An 18,471-nucleotide genomic window follows, 5' to 3' on the forward strand; every position below is an offset into this window, starting at 1 on the left:
ATGATGATTTCACAGTCACAGCTCATCTCTGCAAAGTTACATCTCCTTTCTTCTGCAGCACATTCCCACACGATACCCTTAAAATTAGCAGTGTCATTATAATGCTCCTGAATAAAAATCACTGCCCTACAGTGAGACTCTGAATAATTAATTGCCGCTCACTATATTCCCTGTACAAAATATGACCCACACAAATGTGACCCTCTAATGCTACATGCCCTTCACACTCTCCCATCCTTTCCATACTAGGCCCCCCTTTTCATACTGTTCTCTCACACTGGGTCCTCCTTATGGGGCTCAGTCTCTGTACTGTGCTCGCTCATCACATTCCCCATCCTTGGCTTACTGTTCCCTCCTGGCTATGTCCTTAAACCTGCCCCCTTGCTACCCACCCACACTACTCAGTCTCTATTTTGTTCCCACTCACACTTTTCTCCCCTCATACTGGCTCCTCATTCTATTACCCTTTATAGTTTCCTCACGTTTCCCCATCCCTCACACTATCTCCTATCACATCCTCCCTGCTAACCATACTGTCTCCTCACATTTATACCCCCTCACTCTCCATACTGCCTCCTCACACATTTGCTCGACTGCCTCATACTGTGTCCGCACCCATCACCCTTGCTCCTCACACTGTGTCCATATACATACCCCCTTACATCTCATTCTGTGTCTGCACCCATCATTTCACTCACCATACTTTGCCTGCACCTATCACCTTACACTGTTTTCTCATACATGGCCCTATCTCCCCTCTTGCACCTCATATTTTGACTTCAAATTTCTCCCGCTCCCCATATTGTGTCTGCACCTGTCCCTTCCTTGCTCCCCAAACTGTTCTCAAATCTCCCTCCCCCATACTGTGTCTGCACCTGTCCCTTCCTTGCTCTCCAAACTGTGTCCTCAAATCTCCCTCACACATGTTGTGCCTGCACCTGTTCCTTCCTTTCTCCCCAAACTATGTCTTCAAACATTGAAGCCCCTGCCCCACCCCAATAAAATAAATCTTCAGTGTATTCAGCACCACTGGAGCACTTACCACCAATGTTCTTCGCCCCTCTCCAGTTCCGGCGAGTGACATCAGCAGCATGATCACACGACCTGATCAAGGTGCTGACTTTGCGCTGACCCGGGAGTCAGTGCTTCAATTGTATGACTGAAAGACGCGAGTACAGCTGCTTACTGGAAGCCGGCACGCCACAACTTCACTGAGCCAACTAGCAGCTTGACTGACAGTCTGGGGCGTGGCAAGATACAGCTGTCGGCCCCCTGTCGACTATACCCGTGGCAGATGCCATGCCTGCCCCCCTACTATATACGCCTCTGTCTGAACATTGAAATTGCAGCAGCAAGATGGAAAAGTTAAAGGGATTGTCCGCTACTAGGACAACCTCTTCTTAAACTAAATGTTCGGCCCCGATAAAATAATAAAGCATATACTCACCCCCATGCCGGTGCCATTCCCGTAGTGATGTGGTGGAATGACACGTGATGCCCGGCAACCAATCAGCGCTGGCATCACTGTCTCTGCCTTCAGACAAACTGAACATGAAGATGAAGCCAGGGATCAACTGCAGCCTGGACTTCCTCTTGATGTTCAGTTTGTCCAAAGGTGAAGACAGTGACCCCAGTTCTAATTGGGTGTTGATAGGTGAGTACCGTATATACTCAAGTATAAGCCGAGATTTTTAGCCCACTTTTTTGGGCTGAAAGTGACCCTCTCGGCTTATACTCGAGTCAGTGTCGGCGGGGGGGTCGGTGGGTGAGGGGGGAGCGGCGCGGTGACATACTTACCTGCTCCTGGCGCTGTCCCTGCATGTCCCATGGTCTCCGGGCAGCTCTTCCTGTGTTCAGCGGTCACGTGGTACCACTCATTAAAGTAATGAATATGCACGCATATTCATTACTGTAATGAGCGGTACGTGACCGCTGAACACAGGAAGATGCCGCCGGCTCCCGGAGACCATCTGACAGTGAGACGCTGCCAAGGACCGCACCGGGAGCAGGTGAGTATATCGGGGGAGGTGAGCATTGCGCGATAGTCACCTTCCTCATTCCACCGCTGCGCGCTGCTCTGTCTTCCGTCCTCTGGTTGTGACTGTTCAGGCAGAGGGCGCGATGACGCGATTAGTGTACGCGCCGCCCTCTGCCTGAACAGTCAGTGCAGAGGATGGAAGACAGAGCGGTGCGTGGAATGAGGAAGGTGACTATCGCTGGTGCCGGGGGCCTGAGAGAAGAGAGGGGAGTATGTGATTTTTTTTATTTTAATTGCAGCAACAGCAAATGGGGCAAATGTGTGGAGCATCTTATGGGGCATAATGTGTGGAGCATCTCATGGGGCCACAATGTGTGGAGCATCTCATGGGGCCACAATGTGTGGAGCATCTTATGGGGCCATAATGTGTGGAGCATCTTATGGGGCCATAATGTGTGGAGCATCTTATGGGGCATAATGTGTGGAGCATCGTATGGGGCCACAATGTGTGGAGCATCTCATGGGGCCACAATGTGTGGAGCATCTTATGGGGCCATAATGTGTGGAGCATCTTATGGGGCCATAATGTGTGGAGCATCTTATGGGGCATAATGTGTGGAGCATCTCATGGGGCCACAATGTGTGGAGCATCTTATGGGGCCATAATGTGTGGAGCATCTTATGGGGCCATAATGTGTGGAGCATCTTATGGGGCCATAATGTGTGGAGCATCTTATGGGGCATAATGTGTGGAGCATCGTATGGGGCCACAATGTGTGGAGCATCTCATGGGGCCACAATGTGTGGAGCATCTTATGGGGCCATAATGTGTGGAGCATCTTATGGGGCCATAATGTGTGGAGCATCTTATGGGGCATAATGTGTGGAGCATCATATGGGGCCACAATGTGTGGAGCATCTCATGGGGCCACAATGTGTGGAGCATCTTATGGGGCCATAATGTGTGGAGCATCTTATGGGGCCATAATGTGTGGAGCATCTTATGGGGCATAATGTGTGGAGCATCTCATGGGGCCACAATGTGTGGAGCATCTTATGGGGCCATAATGTGTGGAGCATCTTATGGGGCCATAATGTGTGGAGCACCTTATGGGGCATAATGTGCGGAGCACCTTATGGGGCCATTATTAACCTTTGTGCAGCATTATATGGGGCATATTTTAATATGGAGCATTATATGGAGCGTATTTTGTATGGAGCATCTTATGGGGCCCATCATGAACTGGATGGAGCATTATATGGGGCTCCTGATTCAATATGGATATTCAAAAACACTTAAACTACTGATGTCTCAATTAATTTTACTTTTATTGGTATCTATTTTTATTTTTGACATTTACCGGTAGCTGCTGCATTTTCCACCCTAGGCTTATACTCGAGTCATTAAGCTTTCCCAGTTTTTGTGGCAAAATTAGGGGGGGTCGGCTTATACTCGGGTCGGCTTATACTCGAGTATATACGGTATATGCTTTACTATTTTATAGGGGGTCGAACATTTAGTTTAAGAAGGGGACAACCCCTTTATGGAATTATGGAAATACCAGGATGGGTAGACATGTTAATGCTATGCAAATGATGAAAAAATGGAAATAAATATTTTCAGGTCTTCTCGAATTATTCATTATAGAGTATGAGCGCCACATGCAGAAATACAGACACTTACATGCCTTGGCATCATATCAGTGAGGTTATCTGAGGAAATTTGTGTAATGCTGAGTGCACTTGAACAAACAAATCATCAAGATCCACTGCTGGCAACTGCCTTTGCAATAGCTGACTGAAGACGTACCAGATGTGTTTGATGAGAGACAAGTCTGGAGATGCTGCAGGCCATGGTAGCATGTTTAGGCCATGCAGCCTTCTCACAAGCACCAGAATGATGTGGCCCAGTGGTCTAGTTTGGGAAACTGGTTCTTGGAACACTTTGGTGCATTCAGTGTGGCAGAACATTTCTCAAAAAAACATTATCAGTAACAGTAACCACTTTTATGGAGTAATTTGGTGTTTATATTTGCACATTATTCTGTATACATTTTGGTCCTATTTTTAACATATATTTCATTTTTATTTTTCCTCCATGACTTTGCTCATCCAGATACTTGAGACAGATCCATGAAATATGCCAAAAAAAGACATTTAGTAAAAGGGGCATTTCACTCCAACTCCTGCCTGGAGTTAGATTTCTGGCTGAGTTTTCGATCTGGCACATTTTTGCAACTCTTTCAAGGTCTTGCAACTTTGTGGTGCTTAAATGTCACAATAACTGGTTATGGACTAAAACTAAAAGCATTTTTTTTCTATTTTGTGCCAAATACATGAACAGGGTGCATAATTTGAGAATATGGTGCAAAAACCTTCAGAGAATACAAGACACAAAAAATAGAAAAGTGACTTCAATAAATCAAATGATGAATTGGGCTGATGTTCTCAACTGACTCCATGATTTTTAGGTCTCTATGTGGCAGATCAATCTGGTGAGCTACCAGCATCTGTTTTGGATTACCAATGCTTTTCATATTTCTCTTCTTGAGGTGAATCTGTTAGCACAGAATGACTGTTGAAACCCAACACTTACCACATAACCTTTTTCTGGTCATTATATTGAATTAGAGGTCAAAAATTGTTTAGATGTTAGGAGATCTAGAAAGTTATTTTATATTGGGATTCAAAATGTCACGGTTCAGATTTTGGAAACCTGTAGAGAACAACTTCTATTAAGGGTATATGGCAAAAAGACTTTTTGAAGAATTTTTTGGAGCACAAACTGAGTGGAAACTCTCCAAATCTTATTCAAAAACTGAAAACTCCTCAAAAAGTTATGAGTTTCTGCTCTGCAAAAAGGTCCAAAGTGAACATGATGTCCATTTCAGGTGGATTCCTCCTGAAAAAATCCACAAACCAGCTGCAAAAAATGAATATACCCAATTTTTGGGATTATAAGACGCACTTTTTCCTCCAAATTTGGGATGGGAGCACGTCTTATAATCGGAAAGTAGCTTATAAAGTTGAAGGCGGTGACAGTGGAGCTAGGCCACAGGATGCAGAGTTGGTGTTTCAGGAAGCTGGCGGTAGCAGGAATGGGGCGAAGCTGCGGGCTCCAGGCTGGGAGGAGAGGGTGTTCCAGCAGTGGCACTGAGCAGTCCCTTCCCCAATGATATACCTGTGGTGGGCTTCGGGAAAATGGCCACCGCAGATTAAGATCTCGCTCCTGAGATCCAAAGATCTCAATCTGCGCATCCGGCAGACATTTTCTCGAAGCCCACAGCAGGGAAATCAATGGGGAAGGGACTCTGCTTACTGATGACATCTTACGAAAGCCCGCAGCCTCGCACTGCCAGTACACCCCCTCCTCCCAGCCCACAGCATCGCCCCACTTCTGCCGCTGCCAGCCTCCTGAAACACCGACTCTGCATCCTGCGACTCCACTCCACCGCCGATGTCCCTTTTTCCTGTTGCTGTTGGCATACTACAGCACAGACTCTGCTTCCTGTGAACCCGATCCACCATCAACATCCCCCAAGTAAGCTACCTATACTAAGACTATAAGACTCACCACCATTTTATTTACATTTTTTTTCCGATTTTCCACCCCAAAATTTGGGATGCTTTTTATAGTCCTCAAAATACATGTGACGCCATTGCTTTCCTCACAAGGAGAGTGATGTCACGCTTGGAAACGATGAAATATCTCTTTTATCAGGTAATCACATATGCACAACATGTTCACACTCCAGGCCAGAAGGGGGAGCTCTGAACCCGGATTAAGGGTGAACTCTCCTATAAATACATTCTGGTCTGGAGGGAAAGAGAGTTTCAGATAGTCTGTCAGAGAAGAGAGCAGTCAGACCTTGAGTGTCAGAAAGACTGATAGGGCCCTGTAGCCAGAGTTGCTACAGCTCCTGGAGAAAGAGAACTGAGAAAGAATAGACAGTTTGTGGAAAGTGTGCAGGAGAGCAAAGCACAGGAGAGAGATACCAGGGGAGCTTAGCAGTGATTTGGCTACGTTCCTGGCTGAGCGCAGATTCCGGTAGCCGGAAGACCGAGTCCGTGTCGGACTGTAGGAGGCACAGCAGAAACCGGCAGGACAGCTGGATTATAAATCACCTGTCCGCCTTTACACCCAGGAGGCACAGTGACACAGAGCCCGAGTCATGATAGAGACCCTATAAAAAGGCTCGAGTCACCTGTCATACAGGATTGTGTCCTAACCTATATGGGGGACAGAGAGGAACTGTGAGGACCTTATAAGAAGCCATAGGCAGTAAGGGACTAAAACACCACCACGCTTCAGGGAAGGCTTTCATCTCCACCTGGTAAAGGGGACTCTGGATTCGCTTCCAAACTGGCCGGACCCTGCCTGTACCTGTGATCTGGTGCCCTGGACTGTGGTTGCCTGAAGATTCAGTAAACCAGATAAGGAGACTGCAAACCTGTGTCCTCGTTCTTACTGCACCATTCACCATCTTCACCTATACACCGGGAGCCCTGGGGACCTACTTCACCTGTGGGAAGTTATACCATCTAGCTGCCATACCATCACCCCATCGGACCCCTTTAAGAAGCGTCGGTCCCCACTGACTGAATACCACAGGTGGCATCACAAACACAAACTTTATTCAATTCCCTTTTAACATGGGCGCCCAGGGCCACGGACCGGGTCACCGCCATAACACATCCCCTTAAGTACTGGACCTGGTACAGAGTACCCCACAGCCCTGGCGGGCGACTCATACGGTCATACCTAGGAATGTAAAAACAATATTGCTGTGCACATGTTCCGTGTTTTGTTTCTTCTTTTAACTGCTTCAAGTTTCGGAAACCATTAAGTGGTAAAAGAAGTCACATGTTAATTTTTCAAGGGAAAATAAGTGAAAGTACAGAGAAAAGATGCCAGAGATCACAAAACAATCAAGGAAAAACACTGCCAGTATTCCTTCTCTTACTAAAACTTGGCAGCTCTTCCGACATTAAAAGGGCGTCGTGGGTACACACCCTTATAAAATCCTAAGTACCTTCCTAATTCCCAGCACTATTTTTCCAATGCTGCCTCGATATGATTCTGGTCTCTACTTATTTTTCTAGTCAGACAAGCATATGACCACTAAGCACTAAACAAAGTTGTGACAGGCGCGTTTCTGGAGCAGCCAGAAATTGGCTGCAGGGATCAAATGACCATATTGCCAGAAGAAATTGTATGTAGTTTGGCCCTTTAATTGTTTTGTCGGTGTGGAAAAAAGTATTACGTTAACTTTGCCCATGTAAGCTTTGCCATAAACACGGTGTATAAATAGAAATAAGAGTGTAGATGGTTTATAGATCAGATTTTTGTTCCAGTAAAATCTGTGACAAAAAGGAAAACATAAAACCTACAATACATAACACCAGCCAGTGACGGAGTAGAATTTAGTGGTTACTACTCACCTGGGTAGTCATATGTAGGAATCTCCTCTTTACACCGCTCATTGCCCCTCACATATGTCTCTGTAGTATTAATATGGGTCAGATCTTTACCCTGAAACAAATATTATAAGTGTCACAGATAGATGGAGATTCAGTATGATGACCAAAAATTACTCCAGAAGTATTAATTTGAGTTAAATAGATGCAGGTCTCCTGTATAAATCCAACCTGTTGGCTCCTAATTCTCTCCAGCAGTCTCCATAACCAGAAAATTGTGAAAGGATCCAGACAACATCTAATCTCTATGATCAGCTTTATGCTGTCAGATCCACCAAGTATAAAACATACACCAAATGGACACTTTACTAGACACACCTATCTAGTAGCGCTTTGGACCTGCTTTGGCCTTCAGAACTTCAAAAAGGAGAGTAGCAAGCTTTTATTGTTTTTCTTCTTGAGTTTTGGGATAATTTTATGGTCTGGAGGATAATAAGGAACATTTGAATGACATAAAAACGCTAATCGAATTTCCAGACTAAATTTGAGGAACTGTCCAAGTCAAATTTTACCAGCTCAATAGCAGAATAATGGAGAAAGAGTACAGCAGTGCAGAAGTAAGAAAGAGGGCAGAGAGAGCTGTGCAGAAAATCGGATATGGGGCTATGGCACCAGGACGGTGAGCAATCAGGTGAGTATCTTATTTTCACCCCTTTGTCAGCCCTCTATATATTAGCCTGCTGCCATTTTACTGAACACACATGAAGTAACAAAAGATTCAGGAGAATCCAATTTTTTTTGTAAAATTTGAGGTGAATTTACCTCAAACCAATTTGGTCATCTATAAAAAAATAAGACTGAGCACAAGACCTTCACAGCCTCCTACACATCATAGGAAAGATCTCATGACATCTTCTCTCCACCTACATGATGATCTTGAGGAACATCATGATTTTCTTGTTTACAGTCCTGTAGAAGAAGTGGACGTGAACATCTCTCAGGTGTTGTCCGGGTACTGGATAGAACTAGAGGAAACACATACAGGACTGAATTCATTCTTTACAGATAATTATAGGCCGTATGTATTTAGTGCTGTTGATTACCTGGTGATGTGAGGGGCTGGGGAACCTCCATCATGACATCCTTGTACAGATCTTTGTGACATTCCAAATACTCCCACTCCTCCATAGAGAAATAGACCGTGACATCCTGACACCTTATAGGAACCTGACACATGCAATGATACCATCATCCCTGAGGCCTTCATAGCATTACTGTATAATATCCCAGCATTCCCAGCAGTGTTACCTCTCCAGTCAGCAGCTCAATCATCTTGTAGGTGAGTTCTAGGATCTTCTCCTCATTGATGTCCTCATGTATCAGGTGGTGAGGTGGAGGCCCCTTGATTGGGCTCAGGGGTCTTCCCCATCCCTCAGACACAGGGTCCTGACAGCGCTTTCTAGAGGTCTTCTTCACTACAGTGTAATCCTGGTTATGGAGAGACACATTAATAAATCTCACTACAGACATTTCCAGAATCCTCACCTCTCCAGTTCTGTCCATCTGTTATTCGCATAGATAATAAAGATGTAATGTGACATCATTAGAATATCTCACCTCTCCAGTAAGCCGAAAAAGGATCTCTAGCGTGAGGTCTAATATCCTCTCCAGCATCTTGTCCTTGTCCCTGTCCATCCTTGATGGGTCACTCAAGAAAATTATCTCCACTGAGAGGATCCAATATTGTAAAGACCTGAATAGGGAGAAGATGACGATCTAACATCATAAAGATCCCATACGTATAAATAAAGAGAGGGTGCACCACTAATCAAGTCTAAAATATTTCTGTTGGGTCCTTGATCATGTGAAAAAATAGTAAGAATAGTAGCAAGAGAAAGACACCACATATCGATTAGCACACCTATATATACAAGTACTTCTCACTAAATTAGAAGTTGTTAGGAGTGTCTATCAGCCATATCCTCCTTCTCCTCTCGCTTCCTCAAACTCAATGTGGACAAATATGAACTCATCATCTTTCCTCCATCTCATAGATCTTCCTTACCTGACCTATCTATCACAATTAACGACATCACGTTTTCTCCCGTACCGGAAGTCCGCTGACTCGGAGTAACCATTGACTCTGCCCTGTCCTTCAAACCGCACATCTAAGCTCTTTCCACCTTCTGTCTCCTCCAGCTCAAAAATATCTCCAGATTCCATCCTTCCCTCAACCATCAATCTACTAAAATGCTTGTGCATGCCCTCATTATCTCCCGCCTCGACTACTGCAACATCCTTTTCTGTGGCCTCCCTGCTAACACCCTTTCACCTCTCCAGTTCATCCTTAACTCTGCCGCCTGACTAATTCATCTCTCTCCTCGCTATTTCTCCACTTCTCCCCTCTGCAAATCTCTTCACTGGCTCCCATTCCCTCAGCATATCCAGTTCAAATTACTAATACTGACCTACAAAGCCATCCATAACCTGTCTCCTCCATATATCTCTGAACTAATCACCCGATATCTTCCCTCGCGTAATCTCCGATCCTCCCAAGACCTCCTTCTCTACTCCACACTTATTCGCTCCTCACCCAACCGCCTCCAAGACTTCTCCCAAATATCCCCCATCCTCTGGAATCCTTTGCCCCAACACATCCGACTATCAACCACATTCGGATCCTTCAGACGGAACCTGAAAACCCACCTCTTCAGGAAAGCCTACAGCCTGCACTGACCCCGCTGCCTCCTCACCACTACCGGAGCTACTGCCTCACCAACACCGGAGCTCCTGCAACCCTCTGCCTATTGTCTCCTTCCCCACCATCCTATAGAATGTAAGCTCGCAAGGGCAGGGTCCTCCCCCTCTGTATCAGTCTGTGATTGTTAGTTTGCTTACTGTAAGTGATATCTGTAATTTGTATATAACCCCTTCTCATGTACAGCACCATGGAATCAATGGTGCTATATAAATAAATGATGATAATAATATCAAAAAAATAATTTATTTCAGATCTGCAATACAAAAAGTGAAACTAAACTCATATATAGAGTCATTACAAACAGAGTGATTTAGTTCAAGTGTTTATTTCTGTTAATGTTGATGATTATGGCTTACAGTCAATGAAAACCTAAAAGTCATTATCTCAGTAAATTAGAATAATTAATAAAAAACATCTGCAAAGGCTTCCTGAGCATTTAAAAAGGTCCCTTAGTCTGTTTCAGTAGGCTGCACCATCATGGATAAGACTGCTGACTTGACAGATGTCTAGAAGGCAGTCATTGACACACTCCACAAGGAGGGTAAGCCACAAAAGGTCATTGCTAAAGGAGCTGGCTGTTCACAGAGTGCTGTATCCAAGCATATTAATGGAAAGTTGAGTGGAAGGAAAAAGTGTAGTAGAAAAATGTGCACAAGCAACTGGGATAACTGCAGCTTTGAAAGGATTATTAAGAAAAGGCTATTCAAAAATTTGGGGGAGATTCACAAGGAGTGGACTGCTGCTGGAGTCACTGCTTCAAGAGCCACCACACACAGATGAATCAAGGACATGGGCTACAAGTGTCGCATTCCTTGTGTCAAGCCACTCATGACCAATAGACAGAAGCGTCTTACCTGGGCCAAGGAAAAAGAACTGGACTGTTGCTCAGTGGTCCAAGGAGTTGTTTTCAGATTAAAGGAAATTTTACATGTAATTTGGAAATCAAGGTCCCAGAGTCTGAAGGAAAAGTGGAGAGTCACACAATCCAAGCTGCTTGAGGCCTAGTGTGAAGTTTCCACAAATCAGTGATAGTTTGGGGAGCCATGTAATCTACTGGTGTAGGTCCAATGTGTTTTATCAAGACCAAAGTCAGTGCAGCCGTCTACCAAGAAATTTTAGAGCACTGCATGGTTTCCTCTGCCAAGCTTTTTGGAGATGGGCATTTCATTCTCCAGCAGGACTTGGCACCTGCCCAGACTGTCAAAGATATCCATACCTGGTTTAAAAACAACAGTATAACTGTGCTTGATTGGCCAACTAACTCGTCTGACCTTAACCCCATAGAGAATCTATGGGGTATGGTCAAGAGGAAGATGAGAGACACCAGACCCAACAATGCAGAAGAACTGAAGGCTGCTATCAAAGCAACCTGGGCTTCCATAACACTTCAGCAGTGTCACAGACTGATTGCCTCCATGCCATGCCGCATTGATGCAGTAATTGATGCAAAAGGAGCCCCAACCAGACATTGAGTGCATTTACGGAACATACATTTCAGTAGGCCAACATTTCGGATTTTAAAATCATTTTTCAAGCTGGAGTTATACAGTATTTTAATTTACTGAGATGATGACTTTTGGGTTTTCATTGGCTGTAAACCATAATCATCAACATTAACAGAAATAAACACTTGAAATAGATCACTTTGTAATGACTCTATACACTGTAATATGAGTTTCACTTTTTGTTTTGAAGAACTGAAATAAATTAACTTTTTGATGATATTCTAATTTTGTGAGATGCACCTGTATATACAGTATATAGTACTATTACAAAAATTCTCCCAGTGCTAGGACTATGGACACTTGTATTGCTGTCTTATAATGACTCAGTGTGTGTTAGTATATTAATTGAAGAATTATTTGTTATTAACGTTTCAATTATCAATGTCAAGAAACAACAACCCATAAATCACACTGAAGACCAGCCAATATTCCAAAATCCAGATCTTGGACTAACTGTCCCAGATTATAATTTCACCTAGATCTAGATTGTCATTGAAAAATGTGGTCTCGCCAGTAGGGTACCAGATGGTATTGTAACTCCTTCCAATTTATTCAACATATCCATTGTGTCTGACATATAAGGGTAAACTGGTAACGAAGTTCGGCAATATTCTGTCAACAAACACACTGGTAATTGAATAATTTTGTATGGTGGGGGGGGGGGGCTGGATTGTCCAGCCTTTAAAACTGTGTGGGTTTGGCCAGAAATCTTGCCAATATCATTATGTAGCACAATGTATCACTATAATCATGAAATATTGCTAGCCCCTGATGAAGAAAAGCAGTAATTGATGTTTGAGGAAACGCGTAGTGCTATCTCTGCAGTGATAGGGCTAATATTTTCTAACTAAGGCTAGTGCTGTTAGGTACCGTATATACTCGTGTATAAGCCTACCCGAGTATAAGCCGAGGCACCTAATTTTGCCACGAAAAACTGGGAAAACTTATTGACTCGTGTATAAGCAAAGTATGAATTGTCCCCTCATCCCCATCCTGCTAGTTCCTCATCCTGTAGTGCTAATATATTAATGACCATCGGGAATCCATATTGCTAGTCTGTCTTTAAGGAACCATTTAAGCAGTAACAGTTCAGTTTCTATTAGCTTGTATTTTCTGTAGCTTTCTTAACACCTGGTGTACCAATTACTGCATAGCTTTGTTATCAGTGTTCAGAGAGAACATGCTTATAGTATCATCCACTACCAGCTAATCACTGCATACCTTTGTGATTACGTAAGCATTTTTCTAAAGTAAAGATATAAGCTGGTGAAGACTTCAGCTAAGTCAGAAGCCTGTAAACTATAGACCGGAGGGGATGCCTGTGTGGGTCTATAGTGTGGATATCCCAAGAATTCTCTGTCTTCGCCATTTGGCTTCTCATGGTTGATGTTTCCGGATAGATGATGCTCTTTTCCTGGTGAAGCTTTTCTTGTGTAGTGTGCAATGTAATTACTTTACCTTTGTGATGTATATTATGCAAAAGTGTACGCAATATCACACTATTTCCTATTTTCTGTAATCATTGAATTATTGTAATAAAATGAATCGCCTTCTTTAAAGCCATATCTGATCCCTTTAAGTACTTGGCAAAACACATGCCCATTCTTGTCTGCATGGCTCCTTATCCCCATCCCAGTCTGCATGGCTCCTTATCCCTTTCCTTATATGCATGACTCCTTATCCCCATCCTTGTCTGCATGGCTCCTCATCCCTGTCCTGTATGCATGGCTCCTCATCCCTATCCTTTGTATGCATGGTCCCTTATCCCTATCCTTGTATGCATGGCCCCCATGAGAAATGCATAAAAAAATCCTCCTTACCTTCCCTGTGCGCTCTCGCATCTTGTTCGGGTGCCAAAAGCTCCTGCTGCCATGCGATCACATATCCCCGTTCATTAAGGTAATGAATATTCACTCCACTCCACACCTATGGGAGTGGAGAGAGGTGAATATTCATAACTCTTAAGTAGCGTGCACCCGTGATAACCTGAAAGCTGCTGGAAGACGGCAGCTGTGGCTGACACTGTGCGCTATAAGAGAAATGAATATTCACTGTGTCACGGACGTGGTTGTGGAACCACTGTGCCTCAGACCGCAGAGCCTGGAGGGACATGACTATGTGAGCACCAGACTGTTCACTAGAGCCTCTGATGGTGAGGTTAGGCTTGGCTCCCGATGCACGCCAGGTGTCACTCCAGGACAGACCAACAGATGCTATATATGTATAGACGTATAAGAGTACAGCAGGCAGAGTTCGTATCAGAGTGCAGCTGGCAGGATCTGCACCAGAGTGCAGCAGGCAGAATCTGCACTAGAGTGCAGCAAGGACTGGTATGCAAGCTTCCACAACTTAGACTGCAGAACAGGAAGGTTGCTCAGGCATCTCCCCAGTGGGGAGGAAGCAATATACACATACTGCCCCACAGCCATTGGCTGGGGAGGAAATAGCAAGTGCACGCGCTGGCCCTTTAAGAGGGTGGGAGCGCGCGCGCACATGCTCTAAGGACATGACTAGAGTTCTTTTGGAAAAAAACTGACCGTCACATCCAAACATAGACTAAGTGTGAACAGGTGCTGAACCTAGAGTAACCAACTCATATACAGTCAAGTAAATAAGGCAGCACACTGCAGCACTAAAACATGCAAACATAAAACATGAAAACTGAATTGCATTACTGCACTAGAAATATGAAAAATGAGAGCGTTTAGCGCATAAAAATGGCCAATTTTATGTGTACGTGGTAGCCACTTTACGGCATCTCTCTTATACCAGGTCCTATGCTTCCTTTCCTCGCTGAGAATAAACGTCTCCATGTGAATGGGTACCTATGAAAACCTCTTCTTAGACTACATTCTCTCTCTCTGTGTTTGCATGTTTTAGCGCTGCAGTGTGCTGCCTTATTTACTTGACTGTATATGAGTTGGTTACTCTAGGTTCAGCACCTGTTCACACTTATTCTATGTTTGGATGTGACGGTCAGTTTTTCCAAATGTATTATTTAGCCTTCTGACCGATGCACTCCGCCTCCTAGTCACAGGTGTTTTAATTGCAGCAGGTCCAATACCCCTCCACAGAGAGAGAGAATGTACAAATGACACAATTTTGGAAACTAGACCCATTATTGAACTTATCTAGATGTGTATTGAGCACCTTGAATCCACAGGTGTTTCACAGAAGTTTATAGCATAGAGCCGTGCAAATGTGCAAATAAAAAAAAAAAATCACATTTTTCCCAAATAAATATTTTTTAGCTCCATATTTTGCATTTTAATAAGGGCAACAGGAGAAATTGCTCCATCCAATTTATTGTGCAATTTCTCCCGAGTATGTCGATACCCAATATGTGGGGGAATACTACTGTTTGGGCGCATGGCAGGGCTTGGAATGGAAGGAGTGCGATTTGACTTTTTGAATGCAAAATTTGATGGAATAATTAGCGGACACCATGTCGTGTATGAAGAGCCCCTGATATGCCTAAACAGTGGAAACCCCCCCAACAAATGACACCATTTTGAAACTAGACCACTTATGGAACTTATCTAGATGTGCATTGAGCATCTTGAACCCACAGGTGCTTCAAAGAAGTTTATAGCGTAGAGCCATGGAAATAAATAACATTTTTCACAAGTAAATTTTTTTAGCTCCATATTTTGCATTTTCATAAGAGTAACAGGAGAAATTGCTCCATAGAATTTGTTGTGCAATTTCTCCTGAGTACGCCGATACCCCATATGGGGGGAGATACTACTGTTTGGGTGCACGGCAGGGCTTGGAAAGGAAGAAGCGCCATTTGACTTTTTGCAAACTTTGATGGAATAATTAGCGGACGCTATGTCGCGTTTGAAGAGCCCCTGATGTGCCTAGCCAGTGGAAACCCCGAAAATGACATCATTTTGGAAACTATACCCCTTTGGGACCTTATCTAGATGTGTATTGAGCACCTTGAACCCCCAGGTGCTTCACAGAAGTTTATAACGATTTTTTTTTTTTTTTTAAATCACATTTTTCTGAATAAATCTTTTTTAGCTTCAAATTTTGTATTTTCACAAGGGCAAAAGGAGAAAATGGACCCCAAAGTTTGTAGTGCAATTTCTCCTGAGTTCACCGATACCCCACATGTGGTTGAAAACTACTTTTGCGGCACAGTACAAAGCTCAGAAGCGAAGTAGTGCCATATTACAGGCAGATTTGGCTGCACTTGTTTGATGGTGCCATATTAGACTGACAGAGCCCCTGAGGTGCCAGAACAGTAGAAACCCCATAAGTGACTCCATTTTACCAATTAAACCTCTCAATGAATTCATCTAGGGGTGCAGTGATTATATTGATAACACAGGTGTGTCACAAACTTTTAGACCATTGGGAAGTGAAGATAAAATAATTTACATTTTTGCCACCAAGATTGTGTGTTAGTTTTACATTTTCACACTGGGCAATGGGTAAAAATGGCACCAGAATTTGTCCCACAATTTCTGCTGAATGTAGAAATACCCCATATGTGGCTGTACAGTACTACTTTGCCTTATGGAGTGACTCAGGAGGCACCAAGCACTATTTGCCTCCTGGAACACAGATTTTCCTAGACTAGTTTGTGGTTTCCATATAAAGAGCCCCTAAGTGCTAGAAAAGCAGAATTCCTATTTTGACTCCATGGGTGTTTTCCAAAAACAGGCAGCAGTGGATGTTGCTGAGTGAAAATTGCAAACTGCCGCTGTAGTCACCAGTACATTATGCTCAGCTTACGATTCTGGAGACATGCACCTGTAAATTAGACGGACTCTCATCACTACAGAAATGTCAAACATGTGGGCGCTAAATGTTGTTTAGGCACACTGGGGCTCAAAAGGGAGGGGGGCATTTGGATTTGGGAGCGGAGAATTTAATGAATTTCTTTTGGCGGGTGAGGAGCCATTTCGATTTTCAGAGCCTTTGTGCTACCAGTAACATGGAATCCCACAATATTTCCAGTAACAGATGACAGACCTGAGTGGGGACTTGCTTTTTTTTGTGGATTGAGTTAAAGCTTTTATTGGGAACATTTTACATAACGTTTGGGATCACAGTTATCCGGCTCTCTACGCTGAGCACTTACATCGATGTTTCCATTTAAATCTCTGATTCATGTGATTCAGATGAAATCCACGATGGATCCATTCACTATAGTGAGGCAGCAGAGTTACTCTGGATTCCATCTGGAATCTGTTTCGCGGTGTAAATTTTTTTTTCAGAAGTGCACAAAACTGTGGCTGACGGCACTTTTATGCACACCTAAAAAGATATACATGGCATCCACAGTGCCTCCATCTGCATCATTATGGGGAATCTTCCGCCGGGGGCTCCATCTCAATCATGTATTTCAGAAATTTACATGGAAACCCCGGTGTAAGCACTCATTGCAGAGCGCAGGATAATTGTGCGCCGAGCCTTACTGCGAACTTTGGGAGGCAGAATGAAAAAATCAACAGCATGTGAAGAATTGGTTTTATTTTTTATGCCTTTCCTCGTGCGGTATAAGTGATTAGGCAACTTTATTCTTATTATACCAGATTTATATTGGGTTTTTATGTTTGGCTGCTGTCATACACTAAAAGACGCTTTTTATTGCGAAAGCTAGTTTTTGCATCACCATATTTTGAGAGCTATAATTTTTTCATATTTCGGCTGTCGTGAGTCATGTCAGGGCTTGTTTTTTTCCAGGATAAGCTGACGTTTCTATTGGTACCATTTTCAGGCACATGACATTTTTTGATTGCTTTCTATTCCAATTTTTTGGAGACAGAATGAACAAAAACCAGCAATTCAGGAATTCTTTTTTTTTACACTGTTCCACATGTGGTAAAATTGGTAGGACAGCTTTATTTTTGGGGTCAGTATGATTACAGTGATACCTCATTTATCTCTTTTTTCACGTTTTGGCGCTTTTATACAATAAAAACTATTTTATAGAAAAAATAATTATTTTTGATCGCTTTATTCTGAGAGTTATAACTTTTACATTTTTCTTCTGATGGCCATCTTGGTGCCGGGGGTCTCCCTGGAGACCATCAGGACATCGCGATTGCATTGCGATGTCCTGATGTAAGCGTGCAGAGAGCCCCCTCCCTGCGTGATGATTCTCTATGCCGCTACTGACAGTGGCATTGAAGGGGTTAAATTCCCGTGATTGGTGCTAGCACTGACCGTGGGCGTTGCTGTGAGGTGTCAGCTGTCATATACAGCTGACACCCGCACGCGATCGCCGCGGCATTCAGTGTGAGGCCGCTCAATCGCGGCACCTTACTAGTACTACTCTGGGCACGAACGCACCTTCCGCAGAGAAGTACTAGTACGACGAATGTCACAAAGGGGTTAATGGGACATAAATGGTTGTTAACTGCTAACCACGTGGACACCCCTGCTATTTTTGCAGTTATTCATCTAGAGTAATATCTAGCAATGTTAAAAGTGAATAGTGACTACCATATTTTTCAATGATAACTGTTCTCTAGATCTAGGTGAAATTATAATCCAGGACAGTTAGTCCAAGATCTGGGTTTTGAAATATTGGCTGGTCTTCAGTGTGATTTATGGGTTGTTGTTTCTTGACATTGATAATTGAAGTTCAAACATGAATAACATATAATTAATCAATTAATATACCCACACACAGTGAGTCGCGGAGAGAACTTTTGTAATAGTACTGTGCATATATCTATATTCGATGATAAAATTAAATATTAAAAGTTCAGTTTTATAATGCTATATTTTACTCCAATTGGTTTAGACGGTGAATTAAAAGTGGCATTTTTGGAGACATTTAGTTTACAATT

At 43.4% G+C, this 18,471-nt stretch overlaps 2 protein-coding genes across 2 annotated transcripts in view; one reads left to right on the forward strand and one right to left on the reverse strand.

Annotated features, from left to right (window-relative positions):
- Positions 1-18,471, forward strand: part of LOC143767341 (uncharacterized) — an 855,449-nt gene that overhangs the window by 139,323 nt on the left and 697,655 nt on the right. The window lies entirely within an intron of this gene.
- Positions 1-18,471, reverse strand: part of LOC143767367 (uncharacterized) — a 69,452-nt gene that overhangs the window by 50,766 nt on the left and 215 nt on the right. The window contains exons 2-6 of the mRNA XM_077255652.1: positions 9,014-9,149; positions 8,705-8,884; positions 8,500-8,623; positions 8,324-8,421; positions 7,421-7,511 (exon numbers count right to left, since the gene is read on the reverse strand). Coding sequence (XP_077111767.1) covers positions 7,421-7,511; positions 8,324-8,421; positions 8,500-8,623; positions 8,705-8,884; positions 9,014-9,149 — 629 coding nt within the window. The remainder of the gene's footprint in view (positions 1-7,420; positions 7,512-8,323; positions 8,422-8,499; positions 8,624-8,704; positions 8,885-9,013; positions 9,150-18,471) is intronic.

The sequence above is a fragment of the Ranitomeya variabilis genome, chromosome 4 (genome assembly GCF_051348905.1).
Source record: "Ranitomeya variabilis isolate aRanVar5 chromosome 4, aRanVar5.hap1, whole genome shotgun sequence".
Taxonomy (NCBI): Eukaryota; Metazoa; Chordata; class Amphibia; order Anura; family Dendrobatidae; genus Ranitomeya; species Ranitomeya variabilis.